Source organism: Cucumis sativus, chromosome 6, assembly GCF_000004075.3.
Source record: "Cucumis sativus cultivar 9930 chromosome 6, Cucumber_9930_V3, whole genome shotgun sequence".
NCBI classification, from domain to species: domain Eukaryota; kingdom Viridiplantae; phylum Streptophyta; class Magnoliopsida; order Cucurbitales; family Cucurbitaceae; genus Cucumis; species Cucumis sativus.
In genome coordinates, this window is record NC_026660.2 from 23,706,468 (window position 1) to 23,721,850 (window position 15,383).

The window sequence follows — 15,383 nt, forward strand, 5'->3', positions numbered from 1 at the left end:
CAACACATTTTCTCATTGATGAATATTTGTGTGCATTGTGGGTGATAATAATTTGAGTAACTTGAGGCTTAAGAAAGTGGTAGTTTTTATTTGATAAAACTTCAATAATTTATAACTCTATGGAAGGGTCTATCAGCTGAGAAAATCATTCAAGAATGTTGGTAAAGTGTGCCTATTGACAATTATATATCGTTAGATGCAAGAGAGAAAAACAAAGAATCAGAATTATAGTTTTAACGTTAACCATGCATTATTGCATCAAACCATAATCACATCGAACCTTTTGAATATACAAATATTGCTTACTATCGCTAATTTTCTTATTGAACTGATCAAAGGATGGTAGTTAAGTTCAACTAAATATCTCAACAAAAATAAAAGATATTCAATAACTGAAGTTGAGTAATACAAAAGAGTTTATAGAAATGCTATACATGAGAACAACTCAGTTGAGATACAAATGTACCGCTAAAGAAAGGTAACAAAAAGAAATGAAGAGAAAATTGAAGCTTATAAGTCCATTACAATATGTCTCCATTGGTTGCTTTGCATCTCCTCTTTCCGAGACGCCTCGTAGTCAACTAAATACATCCTGAAGATCACATCTAGAGTTATTTTATGGCGCCTCGTGCTCGGAAAACTCAGTTCCATCTTCAAAATTCATACTTTTGTATTATTGTTCTTCAACGTTAGATCTTCTTTGTTGACTAAAATCATAAATACCTACCCTGAAACTTTCTATAAACTAAGCAAAACAAGTTTTATAGACAAAAGTATGAACATCTGACTGTCAAATAATCTTCTCAAACTAAATACTTTGCTAGTGATTACTCTTTAAGTAAAAGAAAAAAAAAGTCACACATGTAAGGCTCGACCAAGACTATAATATAAAAATCAAAAGGAAAAAGGAAAAAGAAAATCTCAAGGCATTTACAATCTCAACTAGAAGCATATTTCACCCATCCCATTGAAATTTCGTGTAGGTGTTAAGTGTTACAACCTACTTCAGAAATATACTTCTTTTCAGTTTAATCTTTACATACAGAAGAGTCACTTAATCACTAATGAACTTTACCCACCTTTCTATCAAGTTGTATCCCAAATAACCGTATAGCAGAACAAGTATCCCAAACAAATTCTTTCTTTTAAGATGATGGCTTAACATAAATCCATGGCAAAAGCCCATGCTCTTGATGGTCCGTTCTCTTACTAGTCTTCTTATTTGTAACATCTAAACTTCGAATGATTGCTTTAATTAATCAAATGATGGTAGCTCTTTCTACCTTTGTTTCAATTTTTCTTTTTCATACTCGTATGAACCTCCTTTTATTTGCATGAATCCTTATTTCAAAATCATGCAAAGAAAGGTTACTGAAACACTACCTCAGTATCTAAGTTCACTTACGAAGCACAGAACCTAGAAGTTGTAGCAAACGTTCGAATTTAAACTTAGGAGGAAGAAATTCCTAACATAGAAAACATGAAAGCTTCAAAACCAGCCCTCAGCTAGGTGGTTTTTCATGGAGTCTGATGCTTTTTGGCGTCAAGTTATTATGAGTAAGTATGGTCTACACCCCTTTTGAGTGGGTGCTCACGGCCGTACCAAATGTCTTGATAAGAACCACTGGAAGGTTTAGGACACGTACTTCCTTCCCATCATTGGAGGGGCTCGAGTATAGCTTGATTACTACGTCTTATTGTAACTGTGACTTTGGTATGATTCTGTTGGATTGGGGTTGCTTTATGTGATTAGTTCTTGGGTTCTCTTTTTTGTTGAGCTTGCTATCAGTATGCCCCTCATAATTCCTTCTTTCCCTTGATGCAAACTCGATTTCTAAGGATTCTCTCTGAATTTTATTTTCAACATTTCTTATGGAGTCTACTTCAGTACTTAGTCTTACCTTGTCGCCATAGATAGCACATCTTGACGAAGAATTGAATTGAATTCGAAAGGAGAAGCTTTGTCAAATAAAGTTACTCAAATGGAAGATTTCAATTTTTCAAAAACACTCGTTGGAGCTTGCGGTCATCTACTCCAACTTCTATAGGTAACTCGATGTTCACACCATTACTTGATAATGTATAAGCTCTTCCGTTAACTTTGTAAGTATTTCATTTGTTCCGGTTTGTGGAATCGCTTCTCTGTTGTTTGTTCATTTATCATTTCGGAGTTTAGTTTGTATCCTTTGAGCATTAGTATCTTTTCATATTTTCAATGAAATGTTTAGTCTCTTGTTCACAAATGAAAATTCTGATTTCTAACAAACAAACGAAAACACAGACCATGAGACTCATCTAAGAACTGTTCTTATCTTAGTAGAACAATCGGGACAAAATGCATTTCAACTTGATGGTCAGGCTATCATCCTTGAATGGCAAACTGGAAGAAATGTATGTGGAACTAACACAAGGATATATGGTGAAAGGTAAGAAAGGTAAATTTAATAACCTTAACAAGAGACCAAGGAAGCCCTTCCCCCAGGTCAGAAATTGAGACCTAGGGGATCAAAGCCACTCCATAATTTCATGCTCCTGTTCTTGAATTGGGGAAATCAGAGGATCTTAGGTGTACAAAATTGGATTCCTACGAAAATGAGGTCTTACAAATTGATCGTCGATCATATACAGTAATTGGCTTTCAAGTACTGAGATCGTGTTGTTCAACAATTAAACCCAAAGGCGAAGTCGCGAAACGGAGAAACAGAGATGAACTACACCGATAACGAAAGTGATTGAATTCGCTATGCTCGAAAACGAGAACTAAAAAGATGGGACGGTAAGACGGACACGAAAAAACGTCCGATTCGTATAGAAGAAAGAAAACAAGTCAAGATTAAGACAATTCCAATCCTTTTACAAACTCGTCAAATTGCCAAAGAATCAAGAACGATTTAGTAAATTACTGTAATAATCCACAAATATGATGGATCCCTGAGAGAAAAATTGAAACTCTGAGAAAATGAGGTGAGATTGAATGCTCACCGGGAACAAGTCGAAGCAGGTTAACCGTCGCGACGCCTCCTCAAACGCTCTTTGACAAAATCATAACGAGCTTTGGTTCGAGCTTGCTGAGGGCCTATGTTGAGGTAAGAGAGGTGAGCTCCGGCAGCGAAGAGGGAAAGTCCGACGATGAAGACGCAGGCGCTATTTCTTAGCTGACCGGAAGGGAGAGGGTTCAGCCACAGTCCCATCTTTCCTCAATAGTTGCACTTTGCCGCTATACATCGCGCCCTATTCCTTAAGAAGGCTTCCTCATCCAAAAAAAAAGAAAGAAAAAATACCTTTTAAATTTGGTTAGATTGCAAACGTAGTAATCAAATTCAAAACATTAATAAATAATTTTAAAAATTATAAGTATAGCATAGTTTATAAAAGATATCCTAAATACTGTATTTGCAACTCTCTCAAATAAAATAATATATATTTGTAAAATGAGTCTATTAAAATTTATTCATAAAATTTTATTGTTTATCCAGGATAGACTACCGATAATACAATTTATCACGCATAAACAATACAAGTTTATCAATGATAAAAAGTTTAACCATAATAGAAATCTATCACATATAAACTTTACTATATTTACAAAAAATTTAAAACTATCCTTTATGTTTTATGTTCCAGAGTATCAGGGTTGAGGTTAATGTATAGATAAATCTATATTAAAATAATAGAGTTCACCCACTAATCCACGAAAGGGTTACAATGGCATGTGTCCTCAACGGATTGGATATTGAATTTTTAATATATTTTAAAAATATATATAGAAAAAAGGGAAATAACTTATCACACCTATTTTTTGCATATTATAAATGTGACAAAATCGGTCATATCATATGTCTATTCGACAATAATCATAGAGCTATTAGACAATAATAATAATCATAGAGCTATTAAACAATAATCATAAAGTTATCGATTTTTAAATTTATTAATTTTAAAATTTAGAAAAATGAGTGACATGAATTATATTATTACATTTTTTTTTTGTTATTTCTGCAATGGTTGTTGGGACAAAGTTTACTTTTGGAGGAAGAGTGCGCTTGATAGCACAAATGATGGGTTCTAAGCTTTTTATGTCTCACGTGTCGAGGGTAAAAAAAAGAAGTTATTTAACATTGACAAAATTATATAAGTTTAATAGTAAAATTGACGAAGTTATATAAAATTATAAACGAAGTTATATAAGTTCAATAGTAAAATTGACGAAGTTATTTCACATCAGATGTCAATATAAATTGAAATTTTACTGCTGTCTTATAGATATTTTCAATTATTTTATTATTTACAATAATTTTTCTTTCCTTCTTTAAACTTTTTAAATTTATGTTTGGAGTAATTTGAGTTCTTAAGAAAATTTATATTAATAAATAAATAAATATTTTTAAAATAACTTTTTTTGAAAGAATTATTTAGTATTTCAATAAAAAAAAAAATTTAATGGATTAAAGTTTATCTCACATATTAACACCAACCTTTGTAAAAAGACACAACTTTTAAAGTTTTTTAATCATACTTTTTTTTTCTCATATTCCACATTTCACTCATTTAGATATATATACTTTCATTCATATTCACATTTTTTTCAAGTTCATATTTATTGAATATTAAATGAGAGTTTGGTTTGAGTTTTTTTGTAACGTTGAGTTGGGGTTGATAACTATTATAAGATGGATAATTGGGAGAGTCTCTTACTTATCAACTTACTCAATTTAGGTGCCCACAAATGTATGGATGAGTAGCCAAATATAAAATTTGAAACTAAACAATGGAAAATGTAAGAAAAGTTCAACCCTTTTCCGCTTATTGATACAGAAGTTTAGGGGCGAACCCTGTGTCGAACTTGCGTTGAATTCAACCTGGACCGTGCCGCCATGGAGCAGCTGCTGATAAAGGGACGATTTTGACATTCATGTGGCATGCAAAAGCTCGCCAATGCGGGCATGCCGCTGTTTCTCTGCTGTTTCTCTCGCTTCCATACAACTACTAGCTTTGCTAAAACCACCAACCCAAAGTCCAATGTTTCTCTCTACTCAATTTCCGCCCTCCTCAAGCTCTGCAAGACCCACATCGATCTCCACCAAGTTCATGCCCATCTCATCCAGAAAGGGCTCGAGCAAGATAGTTTCCTTGTGACCCAATTCATCTCCGCTTCCAACTCAGTTGCCCACATCTCCTATTCTACATCCGTCTTTGATCGTGTTCTCTCACCCTCTACATTTCTTTGGAACTCTCTCGTCAGTGGGTACTGTGCGAAGTTGCAATTTGTTGATATTATTTCGCTATATGTCCGTATGAAGAGGGAAGACGGCGCTCCCGATAGGTATACATTTCCTTCGCTTCTCAAGGTGTGTGCAAGTGAGGGGAAGATGATGGAAGGGATGGCCCTTCATGGATCCATTTTGCGATGTGGTGTTGATGAGGATATATATGTTACGACGAGTTTAGTGAACTTGTATGGGAAGGGTGGGTTAATTGATTGTGCTCGTAAGGTGTTTGATGGAATGTCAGAGAGGAATGTGGTTTCTTGGACGGCTATGATTGTTGGGTATTCGAGCATTGGGAATTTGGTGGAGGCAAAGAGGCTTTTCGATTTGATGCCGGAGAGAAATGTGGCGTCGTGGAATGCAATCATAGGTGGGTACATGAAAATGGGTGATGTAAAGAGTGCTGAGAAGGCGTTCGATGAGATGCCAGAGAAGAATGTTGTCTCTTTCACAACAATGATCGATGGGTATGCAAAAGCTGGCGACATGCTTTCTGCCAGGAACTTATTTCAAAAAGCACCTGAAAGGGATATTATTGCATGGTCGGCTTTGATATCTGGGTATACACAAAATGGTCAGCCAAATGAGGCAGTCAAGACTTTTCTTGAAATGAGTTCTAGGAATGTGAAACCTGATAAGTTTGTATTGACAAGCTTAATGTTAGCTTGTTCTCAGTTGGGTAATTTGGATTTGGCCAAATGGGTTGACTCATATGCTACCAGGTGTTCAGTTGATCTACGCGGGGCACACGTTACGGCCGCTCTTATAGACATGAATGCTAAGTGTGGAAACATGGAGCGAGCCATGTATCTGTTCGAAAAAATGCCTAAAAGGGACCTAATCTCCTATTGTTCTGTAATGCAAGGTTTGTCAATCCACGGGCATGGAGATCAAGCTGTGTCACTCTTTGAGAGGATGCTAGGTGAAGATCTAACCCCCGATGACGTGGCCTTCACAGTCATTTTAACAGCTTGCAGCCGTGCTGGACTTGTAGATGAAGGCTGGCATTACTTTGAAATGATGAGGTGTAAATACTCCATGGTTCCCTCTGTTGATCACTATGCATGTATTGTTGATCTTCTTAGTCGATCTGGGAGGCTAAAAGAAGCTTATGAGCTCATAAAATCCGTACCTGTTCAATCTCATGCTGGTGCATGGGGTGCACTGCTTGGGGCCTGCAAATTATATTGCGACTCTGAGCTTGCAGAGGTGGTAGCTTCTCGACTTATTGAGATTGAGCCTGAAAATGCTGGCAATTATGTGCTATTATCCAATATCTATGCTGCAGCAGATAGGTGGCTGGATGTGTCTGCTGTAAGAAACCAAATGAATGAAAGAGGGCTTAGAAAAATACCCGGTTGCAGTTGGATTTAATGTATGACGACCTTACTTGACTTAACAAGATCTATTCTGTACGTTATACAAGTGTGCCATTGAGTTCCAAAGTTGGATTTGGTGTATGGCACTGCCGATGCAATTTTATCTGAACCAGCATGGATCTGTCTCGGTTTATCATCTTGATTCATTAGACTGTCAATATCATTGCTATGCTGTTGCTGGTATTCAACAATGAGAAAGGTTAACTCAGACTATTGTCTTTCCTACAGTTGGTACTTTTTGTTTTTGGTGGTGAAACGTTCTTCTTTTCTGTGGAAAATTTTTGTTCGTTTTTGGTCATATGGGGTGCAATATACTACCAGGAAAACTAGGATTGTCGTTGCTTTTAGTGTACTTCGAATTATACGGCAGAGAGTAATGTACGTTTCAAATTTGTTGATAAAAATGGTTCGAAAAAAATGATAAAAAAATATTTTATTGAAGATACCCAAAAAAAAGCATGGAGTGATGATTTTGGACAATCGTACAGTATTACAGAAATCTGTTTATCTTAAGTCTTCAATGTAACTATACATTGTTTGGGCAGGAAACTATTTACTTGAAGTTCCAATTATTTTCAAATCATTTTTTTTTTCCAAAAACGACTTTATATATGTGGAAAGCCCAGATAACAGGGTGCGGTTGCTTTCCTTTGTGCTGTTTATGTTTTGGTTGCTCCAAAGCATGTTCCATGTTGACTGTTATAGATAGAATGTCCAAATAAAATTTCTCGAAATTTTCAATTGTGGTAATGAAGTGCAATTCTATATATTAATTTGGGAAATATGTGCATCCTGACTTTGGCATGTTTTATTTCTCAAATATTGTTTTGCTTACAGAATTGAAATTGAAGTTAATAGCTGAAAACTGAATTGTGTTCCAAGTAAGTCGTGGCCACAGCAGCATGAAGAGCTGCTCCAATTGGAAGAGCCTCTTCATCAAGGACAAAGTGCGGTGAGTGCACTGGCCGATTTGATCCCAGAGTCTCGTTCCCTGTCCCAATCACATATATGGTAGCTGGAATCCTCTGTGAGAAGAAGCCAAAATCTTCAGCTCCCATGGTCCATGGAAGGAGTTGCACATTGGATTCTCCAAGTAAGCTATTTCCTACCCTATTTACATGTTCAAACAATGCTTCATTGTTAACCATTACTGGTGTATCCTCCATAAACTTCACTGAAGCATAACAGTGGTGAACCATTGCTTGTGTGCTGATGACCTGTTGAGAAGGAATTTAGTTTTGTCCAGCTTCAGAAGTAAAATTGAAATTTGTTAAGTTGGTCAACTAAAATACATCTCATACCTCTCTGATCCTTTCTTTGAGGTAAGAGAAACCCTCAGGCGACAAGCTCCTAAATGTTCCCCCAACTTTCACGGTTTCAGGAACTACATTTTCTGCTTGCCCTCCGTCAACAAATGCAACTGTCACCACCTACATTGCTGATTATTAGTTAACTACATTGTGTTTTCAAGTTGCATTCAGTTTATTGAGTGAACTGGCCATTTTTCAGTTGTTTGGACTGAAGTTTTGAATCTTGTTGAGAATATAATATTATTCTGTCCTTGTGATCTTGCGGTCTTAACAAATTGATAAGTTTACGGACTTGATTTAGAGGGTGCAATAATTACCCCAGCCTCGAGAGGATCTGTCTCACGAGATACGATCTGTTGAAGAGCCTGAATTATGAAAGCTGTTGCTAAAACTGGGTCCTTCGTCTTATGTGGAGTTGCTGCGTGTCCACCCTTTCCCCTGATCAAGGCTGAAAAGTGTCCTGCTCCAGCACATACTGGACCCGGCCTAGAGGCTATGACACCGGTTGGTAAGGAGGGCTGTACGTGCAGTGCAAAGATTCCATCTATGCCATCAAGGGCATCGTCTTTTAACATTTGATAAGCTCCATTACACTCTTCTGCAGGCTGAAAAACTAGCTTCACAGTTCCCTTCAGATAACAACACATTCAAACAATCCTGGTTAGTCTCCTTCCCGGTTAACAGAAAATGAGAAAACAGGATTCACAGCCATTAGTCTGAAATTTTTTACCTTCAATTTCTCTCTTATACTCTGTAGTAACCTTGCTGCCCCTAATACCATAGCTACATGTGAATCATGACCACAGGCATGCATTTTACCTTCTACCTTGCTTTTGAATTCCCATTCTACCAGTTCCTTCAAAATTATGAGGAGAATAAACTTTATGTTAAGCTTGGAGAATCTGAAACTTCTCATCAATTGTACTCAGGTTTCGTATTACCTGGCATGATCATCTTTATTGAAAACAATTGGTATTGGTTGAATTTCAATTTTTCAAGTAAATGAACTTTTTGTTATGATGAGATAGGAAAGCTATAGGTTTAGATCAAACTGTTTCTTGATATGCTATTCTGGTATGGAATTGTACGAAATCATCTCAGTTTTAGTTTAGAGAATTAATTGATTAAATTATAAATATTTTGGGATCCAGTTTCTTTTGTTTGCTTTATATTTTCGAAGATGCTTTTTGAAAATTACTTCTTTTCATTTTATTGTGTTTGATCGACATGCCATTTTCCGGTTTCATCTTTGTCCTAAAATTTTACCGTTCCATCTTCTATATACTAATTTTTATCCATTTTCGACGACAGCCACTCAAATTATAAATACAATTAAAAGTTTTGAAATTTAGTTAAGGCTTCGAAATGTTATATGGTATAAACATCTTGTACTCTTGAGTATTAAGGTGATTTTGCAAGAGAGGAATACAAATGTACTAGACTGCATTGTTGGAATTGAACAGACAATAGATATGTTTTGTGTTTATGATGCTTCACGTTGGAAAAGCATAACCCATAATCTCCACCCATGTGACTTTTGTCAACATCATGCATGATGGAAGAAGAAGAAGAAGAAGAAGAGAGAGAGAGAGATATGTATATATAAAGAGAGAGATATTAGTACCTGAAGAGGAAGGGCATCCATGTCTGCTCTGAGACCAAAAACAGGTGTGGAAGAAGAAGAAGAAACAGAATCTCCTCTAATGGAAGCCACCACCCCAGTCTTGGCAACAGGCCATCGATAACTGATTCCAAGCGAGTCGAGTTCGGACCTCACGAGTTGACTCGTTTTGTACTCTTCAAATCCCAGTTCTGGATACTCATGTATTCTCCTTCTAACTCCTTTTATCCACTCCATGAATTCCCTTTCCCTCGCCAAACCCAATAAACTTTGGGTCAGTGAGTGGAGCTCCGACCCATCTCCGCCATTCTCCCCCGCCGCCGGCCGCCACAAGGCTATCCCAAACACTATCATCCAACACAATGATTTGAAGCTCGTGCCGCCGCCTGCTGCCATCCTAAAACAAAGGTTTCTGATGTTTATTTTATTTATTATATTTGATCTTTGAGTGGCTATGAACTCATAATATATACTTATATTATAGGTGCTTTGTCAGCTTTGATGAAGAGTGGTTGACAACCAAATTGGGCTTCTTTGGGAATTTTCATTTTGAGATTGAGACTTGCTATATTATGTTATTCCAAAATACCCCTGTTTTTAAAATCATTTTAAATGATGTTTATTTTCATTCTCCTTTCTTTTTATGGGTGAATTTAATTTTTTTCAATGCCAAAATTCAAGAGAACAAGCTTTCACTGTGGGGTCGAATCATGATTTTCTTTCATTTTTGTTTGATAAATTCAAAATCTCATCAAGTTTCATTGGCCTTTATCCACTTTAATATAGTTGATAGAAGAAAAAACGGCAGTGTTTACAGAAATTTCTCTGTGTTTTAATTGTGTTGATTGCTATTATTTTTTTGTTGGATTACAAAAGTGGTAAAACTAGAAATGTTCTACAATCCATTGTGGAGTCAAATCATGAATTTCATCTATTATTTGCACATAAATTCAAATTCTTATTGAGTTCCTTTTGGACTTTTTTATTATTATTGTTATTTCCTTTTCTTTGTTTGTGATTGATATTGATCATTGTGTTTTATTTGTAAACATTCAAGTTGGAAGCTGGAAGTTGAAATCGAGTTACCTCATTTAAGTACAAGTAAAAACTGAACTCATAGCTATCTTTTATGAGTAAGATGATTAATGCCTAATACCTAACAATTACTGACTGGTCAACACTTGAATTTCATAATTTCTTTTTCAATTTCACCCTTCAACAAAATTATCCAATACCATTTAAATAATATGATTTCTCTAACCATACAGAAGCTACCCCCCCCCCCCCCCCCCCCCCCCCCCCCCCCCGTATTAAATAGTGACATTTGAATAGGAAATCCCTTACAAAAAAAACTAATTACTTTTTACAAGTGGGGTATGGAAATTGAGTCTCCAACTTTTAAAAGAAACGAGTATAACATGGGAGAATTTGAATTAAATGGTATGATTGACATAAAATAGGAAGAAACGTAACAAAACCAAAAAGATATCAAGGCTATTACTAAAAATAGAACTACAGTGCGTCCCTTGTCCCATTAGGTAGAAAGGTTATGGTAAAGCGATTCCAAAATTCTATTTGAGACGTCCTAGGTCAACAATTTTTATTAATACATCATTATAACGTTTAGATAGATAATCTAAATCTCTTTTTCAAATTCTTTCACTCTCTTACCTGCATCGGATTGTGTGTCAAGCACAAAAACAAAGTGTGGTTTCTCTATTTTCTCTTTTAAATAAATTTATTGTTGGTGTCACGTGAATGTTAGAAACGATTCTTCTATCTAGACTTTAATATCAACAAAATACATTATTGATACTCAATCGAACAAATTAGCACCCTATTTTCACAAACGTACTGTTCCAAATTCTAAAGTGTAGGCTATAGTGGTCAAGACCATTAACCAAAGAGGCTCCTAAGTTTCACCCACCATAAGCATATCTAAATCGTTAATATCTTTTTCCTTCCAACTATTTGGTAGGGTGTATGGCCTCATTCATCTTCAATCCTTTACTTGGCTTCATATCAATTATTCCCTAATTAACAAGGACAAACCCTTAGTTAAGTCAAGTCGAGTCCTTCAATCATGATCGGTTAATGTTTATTATGTTTTAATTAATGAGTTAAGTTTGTTTTGATGTCTAAACTTAGGTCACTAAATATTTGAACTTATCAAAGTATGCCAATTGTATTAAAAGGTATAATGTTGGAGAATCAATTTGAGCCATTTATTTCAATTATTTAATTAATAATATTAATAGTGTTATTATATAATTTATTTTTATATTTGCTAAATAACATGTGGGATTTCTTAGAGTTGTTTTTCTTAAAATAGCATACTATATTAAACAATTTTTTTCTTAACCTTGATTAATCAATCCAATAACTTTTGATTTTCTTTATCTTATTACATTTAGTGGAAAAGTAATAGTTGATTTTTTTCTTTACTTACTTGTCATCCATATATTGAAATTTTTCAGTAATAATATTTTATTTTTTATTCAAATAAATATAAAATTAAGTAAAATTATTATTTCAGATAACAAAAGCTAAATTTGAAATTTTACTTTGCAATTATTTTAAACTAACTAATAGACATTAAATGTTTAAATTTTGTTATATGAAAACCAAATTGAAACAAAATTAAATTTGTGATATATTTAGAAATTAGGGAGTAAGGTAAAATGAAAGGATTAAAGTTATAATATTTTATCACTAAAGAAAAAAAGAACTAAAACGTTTTTATACTAAAAAGGTTAATTGAAAAAAAGAGTAAGAGAAAAGGTATATCGTTTTCGTTTATAAAGAGAAATGGTCAATTTAAGGAGTCTTTGTTATTCCCACGACACTGAAGACCTCCACCGCCCCATCACATTTATTTCTCCAAATTTCCCATGTGCCCAATTCTTATACTTTATAATTTCTTTTCTTACATTTCGTATGGTAATGTTAAATGTATGTATTTAGGTTCAAATTCTATTTAGAGTCAAAATTTATACATCCCTCCATTCCTCTGAACTTGTAAAAGTGTTAAAATTAAATTTTAAAATTTATCGTGATTATAAAAATTGGATCTATTAGTGACTAAAAAAATTAAATGAACAAGCTTATATAATTAATATAATTTGTACGTTTGCGTAAGTTTAAATTTTTATTCTACAAGTTTGAGGTATAATTGCTGCTATTATTGTACTTTTGACGTGGTTTTTACAATTTTTTTCTTTAATTTTAGTCCATTTTTTTACTACAAGGTTAGTTGAACTAAAATCTAAACCAATGTCATGAAAATATATCCTTAAGAAGCTAATAATATGATTTTAAAGAAAAATAATATCATAGTTGATTTTTTATTTTTAATTGGTAAGAGATTAGAAAGCTGTTTAGAATTAGTGGTACATTAATCAAATTTGATTTTCAAATAAAAAAGCTAGTTTGTGAACTAGTAAAATTTGAATAAAATGTAAAAGCTAACAAAATTTACATTTAATAAATTATAATCGGTCAATTGAATATAATAGCTTACGAAAATGGAAAATTGTTAGGATTTTTTTTTATAGAAGTTGTACATTGCTTTTAAATGGTTCAAATAGTTTTTCATGGTCTAGTTCATCTTGGAAGAAATGGACCAATTTTCCACTTATAATCTATTTTTGGATTTTGTTGGTGGTGCATCTAAATAAAGATTACATCAAAATTCTAGTAATTTTTAAAATTTCCCAAATCTTATATATTTTTCTAAAAAATTCAAATTCAATTATTTTGTTAAATGCTATATTCAATTCTTAAATTCCATCCAAAAATCCCTTTGAATATCTTTTTTTTTAAAAAAAAAACCATTGATATAAAATGAGTGAAGATTTTAGTATAACATTTGGTAAAGATAATGGATCAATTTTGAAAATTTGAAAATATATATTGAAAATTAGGAAAATGTGAAGCGAAATATATGGATGAGGAAAACAATAGAAATGTGGGAGAAAGGAAAGGTTGTAAGATAGAAAGTGAATGTATCGTTTAGGGCACGGAATACATAGAGTTCCAACTAATGCGTGGGCGCCTCCAAAAGCGTGTTTCCAAAATGGAAAGGATGCAGCTATTAAAACTCACCGTTTCCATTATGACACTCACAATCATATCTCAACAACAACTACTACTTTAATTCTTTTTTTTTTCTGTTCTTTAAACTTCCATGCTATATCGATTAAGATTTTACGAATGTGAAATTTTGAAGGTGCAGTGGGATTTGATTATCTCATATTGTATTTAAAAATATATTTTAGTCATGGTAAAAGCAATTTTGAATAGACACAAAAGAGAAAAAACCACACTGATTTTTTACTATTTCTAACCTTGAAAATCAGAGGACAATTTTGTAATAACGGCAGCAGAGAAAGAGCGGTTAGCGGTACTATATCCACCGTCGACCACAAGGTTATGCCCACTTATAACCCTTGATTCGTCACTACATAAGTAAAGCGCCGCCTCCGCCACATCCTCCGCCGTCGCCACCACTCCTTTCAATATCGCCGACGACCGCACCACCTCCTCCAACTCCTTCTCCGTAAATCCCAACGCATTTCTCAGCAGCGGCGTTGCAATGGCCCCCGGAGATACCGAATTAACTCTAATCCCAAATTCTCCCAATTCCACACATAAATTCCTCATCAATCCCACCACCGCATGCTTCGACATTGCATAAGCATGCGGCGATTCCCCACTGTTCACCGATGCAACACTCGACGTGAACAGAATCACTCCGCTCCGATTCGGAATCATAACTCTAGCCGCATGTTTCGCTCCTAAAAACCCTCCGTACACATTCACCTCAAAAACCTTCTTGAAATTTTCTCCATTCGTTCCTAAAATCGTGGGATCCATTTGGCCGGTGATTCCGGCGTTGTTGTACATTATATCCAGTTTCCCATACCTCTCGACAGCGAAATCGACAGCTTCTTTCACATCGGAATCTCTCGTTACGTCGCAATGTATATAGGAAACTGTTTCCTCTGATCCAAGTTCTTTGCAGAGTGGTTGGGCGAGATTGTCCTGGACGTCGGCGAGGACTACTCTGGCGCCATGTTGAACGAACAATCTGGCGGTAGATTTGCCGAATCCACTAGCGGCGCCGGTGATTAAAGCGACTTTACCGTTTAATCTGCAAAAGGGAATGAAACGACGAAACATAGGATTATTTGATTATTAGTTGTGACGGAGATCATCAGGGCATGCAGGGGAAGGGTGAATTTACCTTTTGGAAGAAATAGTGGATTGGTCCATGGTGGTATGATGATGATATGAATCAAATGAAGATTGTGATCGGGGATTTTTGAATTAGAGTGGATTTTTGGGTATTTATAGAAACTCAACTACCATGAATATGAGCTATCAGTTCTCAAAATAAATATGGGTTAACTGAAACACCAAGTTGGCCATGTGTAACATTGGAAGAAACTTAATTGTTTCCAAAAAAATAAAAAAAGTCTTACTTAGATTGGGGCCACACTTAATTTTACTTATTTTGATTCACCAAGTTTGATTGAATTTTAATATCAATTTCATTGGATCCAATTATGAAGTTGATACCAAATCTAATATCATGGGGTTCTATCTCAATCTATCATTGCCTATGATTACCTATGAAAGAATAAACTTTTTAGTTCACCCAATTTAAGATCTAGATTCTATTTTAGTTGAAAATGTTACAATGTTTATAAAATAAATTTTAAAAGAACTTCTATCTAGTTTAAATAGAGAAAAACTATTTTGGTAATTAAATTATTGAATTAATAAATTAATATTGCAATTATTT

The 15,383-nt window shown here is 34.6% G+C and overlaps 4 protein-coding genes and 1 long non-coding RNA gene across 8 annotated transcripts; 2 read left to right on the forward strand and 3 right to left on the reverse strand.

Annotated features, from left to right (window-relative positions):
- Positions 1-357: 357 nt before the first annotated feature.
- Positions 358-3,251, reverse strand: LOC105435887. 3 transcript variants are annotated; one of them, XM_011659415.2, is made up of 2 exons: positions 2,983-3,251; positions 358-651 (listed from the first exon to the last, which is right to left on the reverse strand). In XM_011659415.2, the coding sequence occupies exon 1, from the start codon at positions 3,189-3,191 to the stop codon at positions 3,003-3,005; it is 189 nt and encodes a 62-aa protein (XP_011657717.1). In that variant the 5' UTR covers positions 3,192-3,251; the 3' UTR covers positions 358-651; positions 2,983-3,002. The 3 variants fall into 3 exon arrangements, with proteins under 3 accessions (XP_011657717.1, XP_011657718.1, XP_011657716.1); XM_011659416.2 differs by having other exon boundaries at positions 358-728; XM_011659414.2 differs by having other exon boundaries at positions 358-592; positions 2,983-3,247.
- Positions 3,252-4,672: 1,421 nt separating this feature from the next.
- On the forward strand, positions 4,673-8,214 carry LOC101211264 (putative pentatricopeptide repeat-containing protein At5g37570). 2 transcript variants are annotated; one of them, XM_031887400.1, is made up of 3 exons: positions 4,673-6,845; positions 7,484-7,739; positions 8,028-8,214. In XM_031887400.1, the coding sequence occupies exon 1, from the start codon at positions 4,920-4,922 to the stop codon at positions 6,639-6,641; it is 1,722 nt and encodes a 573-aa protein (XP_031743260.1). In that variant the 5' UTR covers positions 4,673-4,919; the 3' UTR covers positions 6,642-6,845; positions 7,484-7,739; positions 8,028-8,214. The 2 variants fall into 2 exon arrangements, with proteins under 2 accessions (XP_031743260.1, XP_004143391.2); XM_004143343.3 differs by having other exon boundaries at positions 7,484-8,214.
- On the reverse strand, positions 7,388-10,029 carry LOC101216658 (IAA-amino acid hydrolase ILR1). The gene is made up of 5 exons (XM_004143287.3): positions 9,581-10,029; positions 8,687-8,812; positions 8,274-8,585; positions 7,948-8,076; positions 7,388-7,863 (listed from the first exon to the last, which is right to left on the reverse strand). Exons 1-5 carry the CDS (start codon positions 9,971-9,973, stop codon positions 7,498-7,500), a joined length of 1,326 nt encoding a protein of 441 aa, XP_004143335.2. The 5' UTR covers positions 9,974-10,029; the 3' UTR covers positions 7,388-7,497.
- On the forward strand, positions 9,861-10,526 carry LOC105435888. The gene is made up of 2 exons (XR_969849.2): positions 9,861-9,985; positions 10,062-10,526. It is a non-coding gene; the product is annotated as an uncharacterized LOC105435888 (long non-coding RNA).
- A 3,271-nt stretch (positions 10,527-13,797) lies between these two features.
- On the reverse strand, positions 13,798-15,093 carry LOC101211514 (secoisolariciresinol dehydrogenase). The gene is made up of 2 exons (XM_011659417.2): positions 14,823-15,093; positions 13,798-14,729 (listed from the first exon to the last, which is right to left on the reverse strand). Exons 1-2 carry the CDS (start codon positions 14,849-14,851, stop codon positions 13,919-13,921), a joined length of 840 nt encoding a protein of 279 aa, XP_011657719.1. The 5' UTR covers positions 14,852-15,093; the 3' UTR covers positions 13,798-13,918.
- Positions 15,094-15,383: the final 290 nt, after the last annotated feature.

What these genes read in the sequence shown, in the direction of transcription:
- LOC105435887 (XM_011659415.2), bottom strand. Translation starts at nt 3,191, where the DNA reads ATGGGACTGTGGCTGAACCCTCTCCCTTCCGGTCAGCTAAGAAATAGC.
- LOC101211264 (XM_004143343.3), top strand. Translation starts at nt 4,920, where the DNA reads ATGCAAAAGCTCGCCAATGCGGGCATGCCGCTGTTTCTCTGCTGTTTC.
- LOC101216658 (XM_004143287.3), bottom strand. Translation starts at nt 9,973, where the DNA reads ATGGCAGCAGGCGGCGGCACGAGCTTCAAATCATTGTGTTGGATGATA. An exon ending in GTATAAGAGAGAAATTGAAG is followed by an intron (nt 8,586 to 8,686) that starts GTAAAAAATTTC and finishes TGTTATCTGAAG; the next exon opens with GGAACTGTGAAGCTAGTTTT. An exon ending in TCAAAGAAAGGATCAGAGAG is followed by an intron (nt 7,864 to 7,947) that starts GTATGAGATGTA and finishes CCTTCTCAACAG; the next exon opens with GTCATCAGCACACAAGCAAT.
- LOC101211514 (XM_011659417.2), bottom strand. Translation starts at nt 14,851, where the DNA reads ATGGACCAATCCACTATTTCTTCCAAAAG. An exon ending in TCCACTATTTCTTCCAAAAG is followed by an intron (nt 14,730 to 14,822) that starts GTAAATTCACCC and finishes TCCCTTTTGCAG; the next exon opens with ATTAAACGGTAAAGTCGCTT.